The sequence below is a fragment of the Electrophorus electricus genome, chromosome 10, assembly GCF_013358815.1.
Source record: "Electrophorus electricus isolate fEleEle1 chromosome 10, fEleEle1.pri, whole genome shotgun sequence".
In the NCBI taxonomy this organism is placed as follows: Eukaryota; Metazoa; Chordata; class Actinopteri; order Gymnotiformes; family Gymnotidae; genus Electrophorus; species Electrophorus electricus.
In genome coordinates, this window is record NC_049544.1 from 24,165,969 (window position 1) to 24,179,605 (window position 13,637).

A 13,637-nucleotide genomic window follows, 5' to 3' on the forward strand; every position below is an offset into this window, starting at 1 on the left:
ACAGTGCTCTACAGTGCTCTACAGTGCTCTGTAGTGCTCTACAGTGCTCTGTAGTGGTCTACAGTGCTCTGTAGTGCTCTGTAGTGCTCTACAGTGCTCTGTAGTGCTCTACAGTGGTCTACAGTGCTCTACAGTGCTCTGTAGTGCTCTACAGTGGTCTACAGTGCTCTACAGTGCTCTGTAGTGCTCTACAGTGGTCTACAGTGCTCTGTAGTGCTCTACAGTGCTCTGTAGTGCACTGTGAGCTGAGCTGTGTGTGTGAATGAGGAGCATGCTATAGATGAGGGTTAAAATAAGAATTATTATTATTGTTGTTGTTGTTGCTGTTATTATTATTATTATATAGCAGTTTCATGACAGTACCATCCAAAGGTGCTTTATAGTCATAAATAAAAACAGGCGAATAACTAAGTTTAACTAAACAATATTTCATAAGAAAATAAACAAGTAAAATCAGATAAATGTGGATAAGTATGACTCCTTGGTCTGCGCTAGGACTCTCCAGGGCACACTATCAGAGACATGTCCCAACACACCTTAACAGAGACGTGTCCCAACACACTTTAACAGAGACGTGTCCCAACACACCTTAACAGAGACATGACCTAAAACACATTAACAGAGGCATGTCCCAACACACTTTAATAGAGACGTGTTCAAACACACTTTAACAGAGACGTGTCCCAACACACCTTAACAGAGACGTGTCCCAACACACCTTAACAGAGACGTGTCCCAACACACCTTAACAGAGACGTGTCCCAACACACATTAACAGGGACATGTCCCAACACCTTAATAGAGACATGTCCCAACACCTTAACAAAAACATGTCCTAACACATTTTAACAGAGACGTGTCCCAACACACTTTAACAGAGGCATGTGCTCTGATCTGCTGGCACATGCTGTTAGTCCTGTGAGGCTGCCACACTGTAATGGTTACATGTGTTATGACCATGAGAGAATTTTATATTTAAAAGGTTTAAATTTACAGTGACTGCAGACCATTAATTTACATTTGATAGGAACAGGAATCATTACTTCCTACTGTTCACAAATTGTCTTTCAGTAGTGACAGGTAACCCTGTCTAGGTAACCCCACATTAGTGTTCCTACTAATGTAAAAAACAACTGTGACTTTTAAACTGGTATTTGGAGTCTCTGCATCTTTCTGGGGATTTGCTGCAATGATGCCAATTATCCAATATCGCAAATGTTGAAAATGACCAGCACTGACTTGACGTGTGTGACTCGACGCAGTATGCCGCCTACAGTTGGCTGTGTCCCAGCAGGAGAAGGGAGAGATTTCATTCTGTGGGCTTCGGAGAACTGCACACCTCACACCAGGACTCCGGATCCGGAGCGAAGACTTTGCCATCTATGAAAGAGGCTGGCAAAGCAGCAAACCGTACTCACACCCACCACAGCCCACAGGAGGCTTTACAGAAAGGGGCAACCACTGTGGTTCACTGGGAAATCTCCGCAAAACCAGGAACTCTTACATAACATAGCTATTTTTTTCTGTTATGTCTGATAGTGCTGCTAAATTGCCGCTCTTATGAGTACAAGCGTGAGCTGATATTGTTTTTCCAGCTTTCCATTTGTCACATAACTGTGCTTATATGATAACAGAGTTCCTGTACTTTGCGGTTCTCTGTAATTTGGGTGAAGATCACCATTTTTTACACTGTCTATAAATCTACTAATACAGACTCAGGTTTACTCCCGCAGTGAGATGCTTAGAACAAGTCTCTTTTACCATACATCATACATAATTACACACAATCCATCCTTTAAATGCATGCATCAGATTATCACACCTTTTTAGGGTCTTTATGCTAAGACAGACCCAAAGTAGCCCCTGCCTATTATTGACACTAAGTGATCAGCTTCACTGTCTAGACCGTGTGGAAATTTGATTTCTGGTGGCACTTGGCACTTGGACCGAAACAGTGGATGAGAGGAAAAACTAAAGAGATCTTGTGTTGTGGTGGTGGTGGTGGTGGTGGTTGTTATTGTTGTTTTGGATGTTTTTGTTTTTGCTGTTGTGTTGTTTATTATTTGTGTTGTTACTATTGTTAATCTCTGCAGCACATTATTTTGGTTTAATACAGAAGGCCTAGACAATGCAGTAACGTAACTTCATCCACTGTTTGAGACAGAGATGAATCATCCACAGTTTGTCTTTAGATAAGGAAGATGACTCACAGAAAGAACTGCTTGTGATCTAGGCTTTCCTCTGAGAGCTGACTGGCTAAATTCCACATACGGTAATTGCACGGATGAACAGGTTTAATTCCCTCAGTTTTGAGGGCAAATCCACACCAGCTGTCGCACAAACAAAAGAAAAGTTTCCTTGCAGTACAAACAATGTCCAATTAGTGTCCCACTGTTCCTCATCTGATGCTTTTCTTATTATGGGCCTGTCAGTGACCAGTTTATCGTAGCTCAGTTTCTAAGATCTTTTGCGATGGAAAAAAGGTTTCAGACTGTAATGGACTAGGACTGCTAAATGATATTGTTAAACAAAAACTCAACAAAGATAGCAATGCCTGTGTTTGTTAGGTCATGTCTGCCTGAAGCTGCGTTTGTCTCTTCACACAGCCTAAACTATGTTTAAGGTATCTTGGGTTTCATTGGTAGTCCAAATAACAGCGCATTATTAGCAGCTAACACAAGCAATGCCACCCATGAGAGGTGTGGCAAAACTCCCCTCCACGCCTGGGTCATCATTCAGACATCCAAGATCTGATTTACCCAACATCAGGCAATTATACTCTTTTCTGCTGACAAGCAGTTTAATATGCTGCTGGTGTGGCTGTCACCACGGCTACCATAAAGGGTCTGTGACAGAGAGGACCAACTGGCTTCCTCTGCCGAACAGAGACAGCTAGGCTGACTGCTGCTGGTGACGCGTACCAGGGCCTGCCGCGTCAGCCGCAGCCTGTCTGGGGGAAGAGGTCTGTGCGGGTCCCCAGACAGGCAGAGGCAGAGAGAGAGACAAAGCTGCAGACTACAAATGATTTGGGACGGAGAGCGTTGTTTTAAACCTGAAAAGGCAAATAAGCTAAAACTAAACCCACACAGGCTCCTTCCTTTACTAATAAAATCTATCAGTCACTTTGTAGTACAGTCTGTACTAGATTATTCCAGCACCCTGAAGAGAGGTGTGGACCCAGCGATATAGTCAACTAGCACCCTAAAGAGAGGTGTGGACCCAGCGATATAGTCAACTAGCACCCTAAAGAGAGGTGTGGACCCAGCGATATAGTCAACTAGCACCCTAAAGAGAGGTGTGGACCCAGCGATATAGTCAACTAGCACCTTAAAGAGAGGTGTGGACCCAGCGATATAGTCAACTAGCACCCTAAAGAGAGGTGTGGACCCAGCGATATAGTCAACTAGCACCTAGCGCTAGGGTCAACTAGCACCAGCAACAGTGCTCGGCCCTTGGTTTGGGTCACCCCACCTCAGAGCACAGTTTTAGACCCCATGCACTCACACACACAGACACACGCACACACACAAACAGTGATACAATTAGACTTACTGGCTCATGCCATGTGTAGTTACTTGCATTTGAACAACTAGTCAAACTCAGCAGCCGAAATGTCGTCCATGGTTAATTGTTTCTTTACTCCAGGTTCAATTAACTATTTCTGCTGCTAGTGAACAGTGTATACAGAAAGCTCACAAAAACATTAACGTTTAGGGTGCAATTCAATGTCCAGTCAGAATATACATGTATGCTGGTGTGTTTGTGTGCATGTGTGTGTGTTGGGGCGGGGAAGGGGCATTGATTTATGATGGCCATGAGTGCATGATGTGAATGGGTGTCATATATTGTATATGGCATCAGTGGCTGCTCTCTGTCTAAAGCATCCTGAGTCACAGTCTCTTTGCCTCATCACTCCTGCCTTCCTGTGAGTCAAAGTCTCTTTGCCTCGTCACTCTGCTTTCCTGTTAAATCAGTATAGTTTTATCAATCAACTTCACCTCTCTCCCTCCTGAGCCATCTGCATTCACTCACCAAGAGTCTCCACATGGACCGCATGTGTCTCTGTAAGACACACACACACACATTCCCTGGCTCTCGCTCTCTCTCTCTCTCTCTCTCTCTCCCTCTCTCTCTCCCTCTCTCTCTGTCTCTCCCCCTCTCCCTCCCTCTCTCTCTCTCTCTCTCCCTCCCTCTCTCTCTCCCTCTCTCCCTCTCTCTCCCTCTCTCCCTCTCTCTCTCTCTCTCTCTCTCTCTCTCTCTCTCTCTCTCTCTCTCTCTCCAAATGGCAGAGTCATTATTCTCTCATTCATTTACACAGTGGTCCTATAAATAGAAAAGCCATGAGAGCGAAGGACAGCGGCGAGCAGGAAGACAGACTTCCACGAGACCGAGGACCACCCTTGCTGTAGGCTGAAGAACTGATCAGCTGACCTGCGAAATTATGATTCAGAGATTAAAAACCTCTGTAAGTAAATGTGAAATCAACTGACCGATGGCAAAAATAACAACTTTCGTGGTGAGTCATGAGCGGCTGACATCGTAATGCGAAGCTACTGACATCATCACAGCAGTTCTCAGATGTGAAGGAAATATTGTTGTGTTTCTTTCTCTATCATTGTAAAGCGTGAGAAAGCTTAGCATAAGATTAGAAGAGCAGGACGTTCCCTAGAGAACGTCCTTGAAGAAATACACTCCTTCCAGGGAGTTATCTGGTCTCAGCAGAAGCAAACCCTCCCTCGTTCTCTTGAACGCTACGGCTATTATATAAGGGGAGGGAAATCACCCAAAGGGGAGCGAAGCAAATAGGCACGCTCATTTTTTGAAACTAATAACTCAATAAAATCTTCTTATCCACATCTGACTCCTTGTTTGCTGAATTTCCACCACATCAGACCTTATAATCATCAGTCTAGGTAAGTCAAGGTTACAGAAGTGGGAGATGACGCCATGCCACAGGCCGAGCAGCACTGGGCAACACTCTACTGTGTGTCCCTTAGGATCTGGTCAAGGGCTTGGATTTACAAACCTCTACATCCAAGTTCTCTGACCAAAGTTACCATCAGCACTGAGCACAACTGCCTTCATGAATCAAGTCCAGACGTGTGTTTCAGAAGCCATTGAGCATGTGTGAGCTCGACGTGAATAGCAGTGTTTCTTATGTGCAAGGATCTTTGCACGCCACCCTATTCTGGGTGTTCTGGTGAGGCCAGAGGAATCTGCAGCCCGTATCTCTGCCGTCAAGAAGTGACGTGCTGACGTGCACTGTGGAATACGGTTGCTTCACTCCATCATGGAGCAGAATTTCAGGGAGAAGACCCAGGCAGCCTTGGAGGCCGAGGCAGAGGCAGAGGTCAAGGAAGGGAGGCTGCCGCATTCCTGCCGCAGTTTCAGCCCCCGTGGCACGGACCTCCTCGTCAGCTGCACAGAATGCAGAAGTAATGAGCAGAAGCGGGAATATTTCTGAGCACGAAACTTTGGCTGTGGAGGTTCCACCTGTGTTTAGTGAACCGTAGTGGGAACCATGACAATAGAGCAGGTACAAGACAAGGCAGTGAGTCAGCACAGATCGCTTTCCAGCAACTCTGGAAATAGCTTTGCAGTTCAGGACAGGAAGCTTGGGACTCGGCCACTTTTGGCTGGAGAAGCATGGTTGGGTTTTTTGTATTCTTATGTCATCACGTGTGGCAGCCTGGGTGTCATGATAGCCAACCAGGCCATAACAGCTTCTGCAGCGTCTATAACAGGCCATAACAGCCTCTGCAGTGTCTATAGCAGTCATAATGGGTCATAACAGTCTCTGCTGTGTCTACACAGGTCATATCTAGTCATAGACATTGAGTTTGCATGTTCCCTGTGTGTGTGTGTGTGTGTGTGTGTGTGTGTGTGTGTGTGTGTGTGTGTGTGTGTGTGTTTGCATGTTCTACCTGTGTGTGTGTGTGAGTTTGCATGTTCTTCCTGTGTGTGTGTGTGTGTTTGTGTGTGTGAGTATGCATGTTCTACCTGTATGTGTGTGTGTGAGTATGCATGTTCTACCTGTATGTGTGTGTGTGAGTTTGCATGTTCTACCTGTGTGTGTGTGTGAGTTTGTGTGTTTTCCCTGTGTGTGTGAGTTTGCGTGTTCTTCCTGTGTGTGTGTGTGTGTGTGAGTTTGTGTGTGTGTGAGATTGCGTGTTCTTCCTGTTTGTGTGTGAGATTGCATGTTCTTCCTGTGTGTGTGTGTGTGTGTGTTTGCATGTTCTCCCTGTGTGTGTGTGTGAGAGTTTGTGTGTTCTCCCTGTGTATGTGAGTTTGCGTGTTCTTACTGTGTGTGTGTGTGTGTGTGTGTGTGTGTGTGTGTGTGTGTGAGTATGCATGTTTTACCTGTGTGTGTGTGTGAGTTTGCATGTTCTGCCTGTGCATGTGTGTTTGTGTTTTTTCGCTGTGTATGTGAGTTTGTATGTTTTCCCTGTGTGTGTGTGAGTTTGCGTGTTCTCCCTGTGTGTGTGTGTGTGTGAGTATGCATGTTCTACCTGTGTGTGTGTGTGAGTTTGCATGTTCTACCTGTGCGTGTGTGAGTTTATGTGTTCTTCCTGTGTGTGTGTTTGCATGTTCTCTGTGTGTGTGTGTGTGTGTGTGTGTGTGTGTGTGTGTATGTGTGTGTGTGAGTTTGCATGTTCTACCCGTGCATGTGTGTGAGTTTGCGTGTTCTCCCTGTGTGTGTGAGTTTGCGTGTTCTTCCTGTGTGTGTGTGTGTGTGTGAGTATGCATGTTCTACCTGTGTGTGTGTGTGTGTGTGAGTTTGCATGTTCTCCCTGTATGTGTATGAGTTTGTGTGTTCTCCCTGTGTGTGTGTGAGTTTACGTGTTCTTCCTGTGTGTGTGTGAGATTGCGTGTTCTTCCTGTGTGTGTGTGAGATTGCATGTTCTTCCTGTGTGTGTGTGTGTGTGTGTGTGTGTGCATGTGTGTGTGTTTGCATGTTCTCCCTGTGTGTGTGTGTTTCCATGTTCTCCCCGTGTGTTTGTGTGAGTTTGCGTGTTCTCCCTGTGTGTGTGTTTACATGTTCTCCCTGTACCTGTGTGTTTCCTCTGGGTACTCCAGTTTCCTCCTCAATCCAGAGGTCTAATGGTATCTCTACATTGGCCTGGTGTGAATATGTGAGTGTGAGTGTATGTGTAAGTGCACTTTCATGTGCCCTGTGATGGACTGGCTCCCTGTCCAGGGTTGGTTCCCACCTTGCACCCTGTGCTGCTGGGATCGGTTCTGTACTGCTGGGATCGGTTCTGTGATGCTGAGATCGGTTCTGTGATGCTGAGATCGGTTCTGTGATGCTGAGATTGGTTCTGTGATGCTGGGATAGGTTCTGGCCCCCTGCCACACTGAACTGGATTGGGTGAATGGTTGACTGAATGTTGGGTAGCTTGGTCACTACAGTGTTAACTACAGCCCCTGGGATGATCCTGCTGTAGTCTGGAGAGCATCTGGCACTCAGACTCCTTCCTCAAGCTTCACTGGCACTGTTACAAACATGTGGGGAAGATCAGAAATTTCAGGTTTTAAATAATGTCTGTTTTGAGGTGAAATAATGTAATGTTGAATAATACATTCCAAATGAGTCAGATTAGATGTTGAAAAATTATTAAATAAAATCATCTCTCGGAAATGGACTATAAATGTTTACTCGTTTTCCGACTTATTTGCTTGTAATGTTTGCTATTTACAATTTTACTACTTGCTTCCCTGTTTCTGTTTATGTTACTAGAATATTTCCAGTGTGTCGCTTTATGCTAATTTGTGGCTGGGTGCATGCCCCTGGGGACAGGGGGCGGTAAAAGAGGCCCTGCGAGGTTTCCGCACCCTGAGATTAGTGCTAGTGTTGCCACTTTGTTGTTCTAAGATCACAACATGTGCGTTTCCACAGAAGCCTTCCGCAGAGACTCAGCGACGGCTGAACAGAGCCATGTGCGCCGGGTCCAGGAGTGCGGCTCTCTGATTAATTTCTGCTGGTCCTTCTAGACAGTGGAGTGATTTAGTGATTTACAGGCATGCACAGGTGAGAGACGATAACGAGGGGGACAATTACCGCTCATTTGCATATGAAGAGCCCCTGGCACAGTGAGACCGCCTTATCGCGTTATGGCACTGTTGCACAAAATCCTGATTACAGTGTAGTCTTGAGAGCTATTTATAACCGCCATCACCAGGGGGACGACCCCATTTAACCCCCCACCTCACCCCACCCCTTTTTCTCACAGCAACCGATCTGAAAGAAGAGTCTGTGTGAGGGGGAATGGAAAGCTCGCCCACTGACTGCAAGCGTTGAATTACGCATAATAAGACAAAAACGTGACGCAGGCCAAAGGTCACATACGCAGCAGATCAGAAAAGCGCAATGGCTATAAGATTAATTCTTACTTTATATGAACACACACACACACACACACACACACACACTGTGCGGTGTCATGTCTATCAGGAGACAAAGAGCATTGTTAATTATTCAGAGTTCGCTGTAATGCCATTACATCACATACATTATGGAGGAGCTCTGTCTCCCTCTCACCTCTTCAAACGCTTCCCCTCCGATTAGTCAGATAATCAACACGCCCCACCCAAAATCACGACCCGCTGGAGCTGGGAGAAGGTGGCTAGTGTCAGCTATTCTGTCATACGCGGGAACTGGAAGGAGAACCTGCGTTCCTGTCCTGGACACTGCATGGTATTTACATGGGCTGTCAGAAGGTAACTGCTGTCAGGATGTAACCATTGTCAGAGTGTTCCATCGCAGGGACATCGCGCCTCACGTGTAAATGCTGTAGCACATGGAGTTCTCAAAACATTTTAAATAACTTTTCTGAGAATTACAATCAGACATGCGGCGACTGCACATGGCAAACTGGAAGATGGCATGCAGGGAACAGCAGACGTCTTAATCCTGTGGACGCTCACGTGCAGCTCTTGTAATCAGATCTGTCTATTTTGTGGCTTCTTCTAAAAGTGGTTCCAAGTCTTAACTATTTTAAAAATTAGTGATGATTCTATTTGCGCTGTTTACAATGTTTTACAATGCAAAATAAACCAATTAAAAGTCATTTACGGGACATGCAGGCATTTCTTTGCAGCACTGTCTGCTGACTCAGGCATTCGAGTTTTGAATTTGACGCTTAGCAGGCTAATTTGGTCCCAGCGCCATCCACTCTGTGCTGACATAACCCCACGACAGGCCAGTCGCGTTTGGATGTTGCAGACGGAGAACGGTGTCTCACCTCCATGCTGGTCAGATTGCACCTGTGAGTCCCTGCAAACCAGCCATCAGTAGAACACTGATCGATATCCACATCCTGTAGACTGACATCCACACGAACAACTCCCCTACGAGAGAGAGAGAGAGAGAGAGAGAGAGAGAGAGAGAGAGAGAGAGAGAGAGAGATCAATTATGTCTCCAGTGCCAGAGAAGGCAAGTCAATCAGATGTAACAACGTGAGAGTCTGGAGTGAAGATTTGCTCCTCTAAGCACTTCCAACCCAGAGATTCTTGAGCAGGCGCTAAACATGTCTGCTAAGCTTCAAGTGTTCTTTAGGAGTACGAGCACCTCTTGAGAGGAAATCGCCAGGGCCAGGAGGAACTCCAGCCAGTTCCAGACACGCTACAGCAGACAATAAAGAGCACAAAGGAAACATTTAAATGAAAGTGGTGTGGTTTCGCCTGGCAGGACGTAAGCCATTTTGCGCACACAAGATCCCAGACTGGCCTAAATTCTCACTCTCTCCTGAACTAATCATACAATGCGCTCCCGTTATTTCAGATGCAAAATAAACAAAGTAAAGCAAAAGTCAAAGACAAGCACACGAACATAACTGGATGGCATTAGCAAATGAGTTAGGAAATGAGTTGCAACTCCGTGGCTTCCATTAGCAGAAGCAGGGCGCTTCTCTTGATGGGTTTGTATTATTAATGTTCTTCACCCCTTGGTGCCACAGATCATTAGAGAGACCGTAATACTCCCTCCACCAGTGTCAATAAAACAGCATGCCGTTGCACCTGTAAGGAAACATCTCTCCATGCTGTAGACCAGAAGCAGGCTTCTGTGCTGGACAAAGAGTGTGAGAGAAGAAGAGAGAGTGAGAGAGACAGAATGGGTGAGAGAGAGATCATTATCGTAAACATTATCTGGGATGGACCAGTAGGCTTATACAAAGGAGGTTTTATACATCGTTACAAATACAGACACTAAGAGATACATACTGTCACAAACACAAAAACACACAACCCTGCTCACTAATAACTATAGTCATCGTGTCAAGTGAAACACAAATCACTAGAGCATAGGGTCAAAATATCAAAAACAGGCTCAAAACACACAAGAGACATGGTGACCGTGCAGAAAATATTCAGGCTTCCTCTGGCCATCTTGGGATTATGTCCCACAAAACCGTAGGCAATGACATAGAGCACAGCACCACCCTGCTGACAATCGGCTGTGCTTACGGCTACTCAGTCTACGCCTCTCCAGTGTTTAAAGTCTACAGCAGTACATATTTTAATTAATATGATCATTAATGTACATTTTCTCACAGAGTCATGACTGATAGGGTGCGAGATTCTTCCTGTTAAAGTGTTTCCTTGGGACAGCATTACAAAGAACCTGTTTTTGATGAGATGGTCTGAGGTCTTTGTGTCAGTGAATGTGGGAGAGGAACCCCACTTAAGCGTGAGGCCGAGCTCAAAATCTGCAAGAACAAGGTTTGTTTGTTCACGCACACACATTTTCTCTCTCACGCACACAAACACACATGCATACTCACACACATACGCTCACACAGACACACACAGAGGGAGCGAGAGAGAACTGAATGCACCTGCTCTTATTAATAACTTTCACTATGGCCTTGCCTGAGGGTATCCTGATCTCAGCACGTTTCCCAGGTCTGCTGCTCCAATGCGTGCGAGCGGGAGGAACCTAAGAGGCACATACATGGAGCCTCACACCCTCAGCTCTGAGATCACCACCATGGAAATGGCAGACGTTCTCTAATCTTTCCCAATCTTCAGCAAGGCATAAATATGGTGAATATTTATTCAAATCCAGTCCACGTCTCATCATGACGGAATCACGATGGTCAGCTTTAGCACTGACGGCGTGCCGCTCACATGGTCGCTATGGAAGATTCTGATTCTTCTACCATTTAAATGGTTTTTTTTCTGTAATGTTGCTTTTCCAGGAGTCCCAGAGCCTTTGTTCGGCCTCTCTGTTCTCCTCAGCGTGGAAACAGCCAAAGCTACGGACAAGTTGGTCTGCCTTCCCAGCAAGACGGGAATCCCACCTGCCCCCCCACCCCTCGAGACAGCCCCCCTGGGAGCTCAGCTGCTCCGTCATCTGCTGATGTACCCCTCCCAGCCTCTCTCAGCCCCCCTGCAGACGTGCCATGTTTAAAAGCCCACACAGAACATTTGGTCCGTTTTTTCGACGTGTTCAGCCGTGTGCTCTCTTTACGCTCGGCGCGTCTCTCGCTTGCGAGGCGTGGAAAGTGGACATGTGGCAGGAAGGCCGGGCCGGCCAGAGAAGGCGGAGGGGAAGCCCGCGTCCCGCGGCGACCGCACACGGCACACTGAAGACGACGTGAGGGGAACGGCAGATGGTTAGTCTTAATCCTGTAGATGCTCGTGTGCAGATCATGTGATCAGATCTATCTATCTATCGATCGAATTATTTCCTTCTAGCACTGTTTGTCGTGTGTCTACATGTTTGTGTCTCTGTCTGGCTCTCCTTCTGTTTCTGTCCTGTCCCTACCATTAGCATTTCTCTCTTCTCTCTCCACCATAACTCTGTTTCTACCTCTCTCCATCCGTGTCTCACACAGTGCTCTGATCTGGTGACGGACAGGACAGTGCTCGTCTCTTCTCCCTTAACTGAGCGTCTGCATCTGAAGCTCCAAGGTCACCTGGACCTGATGTCAAATCACAAGAGCTACAGAGGACTGGTAATGGTCGTATCATTTATTACAGATGATGACAAGGCAATTATTGTATTTAACATAAAATGACTGTAACTACATTGAGCTGATATTCTGGTAATGGCATTGGGCTGTCAGAATAACAGACATGTTGGGAAGCCTAGTTGTTACTTTGATCTTCTTTATGAAATGTACAGTACATTTCAATACAACGTTTATGATAATATTCAAAATAAAGAAACTCACTGAATGCTCCAACAGTAAACATGACGACTAGACTTTAGTCATGTACTCCTAATCGTCAGGTGCCTCTAGTCTGGCAGCTGATGTCAGTCCGTAACAGATCGCAGATAACAAAATAACGGAAATGACATCGTATCATCACTGGTCAGAGGGTGTCCTAAACCAGTGGCCTTCAAAGCATGCGGAGACATGCAATGTCCTCAATGTCCTCACATTTACTAGAGCATAATCTCACTTGGAAGGACAGCGTTGAGGCTGGATGAGTTGTCCCAGTGTGCTCCGAGACCCATCCGTGCTGAATGATCTGGATGAAGACATGCTGTTAATTAGGGAAGCTTCTGTACCATCAGGGAATCTCTGTCCATTCCCTGGCACAGGCAGTTGGTGGACGAGAGAGGTGATAATATTCTGAAAAAAAATGTTCCGCACTCAATATTATAGATATTGCAGAAAAGCACGAAGCCGTCATCTTTAGATGTTGAGATTTTGGGGTGTGCACGTGTGTGTGTGTGTGTGTGTTTGTTCAAAGCTAGATCAGAGAATTAATTTGGAAAAGTAATCAGGCTCTGTAGGAGATTCCTTCAGGAATAAGTTAGGAATGCCATTAACTCTCATTTCTGCGTTGAATGGGGTTGAAGCAGCACTGATGGGTAGTGCAGCTCAGCTGAGCTCTGTAACAACTCCTGCAGTAATGAACAGAGGCAGAGAAAGAGAAAGAATGGAAGAAAGGATGAAGGAAAGAAGTAAAAGGGAGAGCACAGCCGAGAGAAATGAGGAAGCACAGAAAACCTCCAGCACGCTTTGTGTCGCTGACCTCACCGCTGGCCAGGTGTCTGCTCCAACCACTGGAGCAGGAACGGGCCCAAATCACCCCAGTCGGGCAGCTCAGAGGTGGAGGCACATTAGTCCTGCCCTACAAGGTCAGCCTAACACACCTCCCTCACCCTTCAGGCCTCGTAGGCCAGAACGCAGGGCCCACAGCCATGGGGACAGGTATTAGGAAGACAGTTTATGGTGCTGTGATCAGCACGGTCCCAGGTTCAGAGTTTCAGGGCTGACTGAACAAATACTTTCAGAACGTAATGAACACTTTCAGAACACTTTCAAAATGCAGGCATGTCCTGCCAGAGTTGTGTGCGTCCTGTTGGAGTTGTGCGTGTGCTGTCGGAGTCGTGAGACCTGTCCGACTTGTGCGCACCCTATCAGAGAGCTGTGTGTCTTCTCAGAGTTGTGTATCCTGTTGGAGTGTGTGCATTCAGCCAGAGTTGTGCATGTCCAGACTGAGGTGTGCGTGCCCAGATGCAGGTGTGTGTCCAGACGGAGGTGTGTGTGTGTGTCAAGAATTCTTGTTTCATCCTTGCACATGTCCCTTTTGCTAACTGACTCTATCACACTGTTCCTCCTCTGAACTATACTGCATGTCAGCCCAGAGAAAATCCCTCCACATGACAGGCAGGCACTGGG

General features: G+C 46.3%; 1 protein-coding gene across 2 annotated transcripts in view; it reads right to left on the reverse strand.

Moving 5' to 3' along the window:
* gpr158a (G protein-coupled receptor 158a) overlaps window positions 1–13,637 on the reverse strand; it is a 60,279-nt gene that overhangs the window by 40,768 nt on the left and 5,874 nt on the right. For both annotated transcript variants that reach the window (XM_027029636.2, XM_027029634.2), the window contains exon 2: window positions 9,243–9,348. In XM_027029636.2, the coding sequence (XP_026885437.2) occupies window positions 9,243–9,348 (106 nt within the window). The remainder of the gene's footprint in view (window positions 1–9,242; window positions 9,349–13,637) is intronic.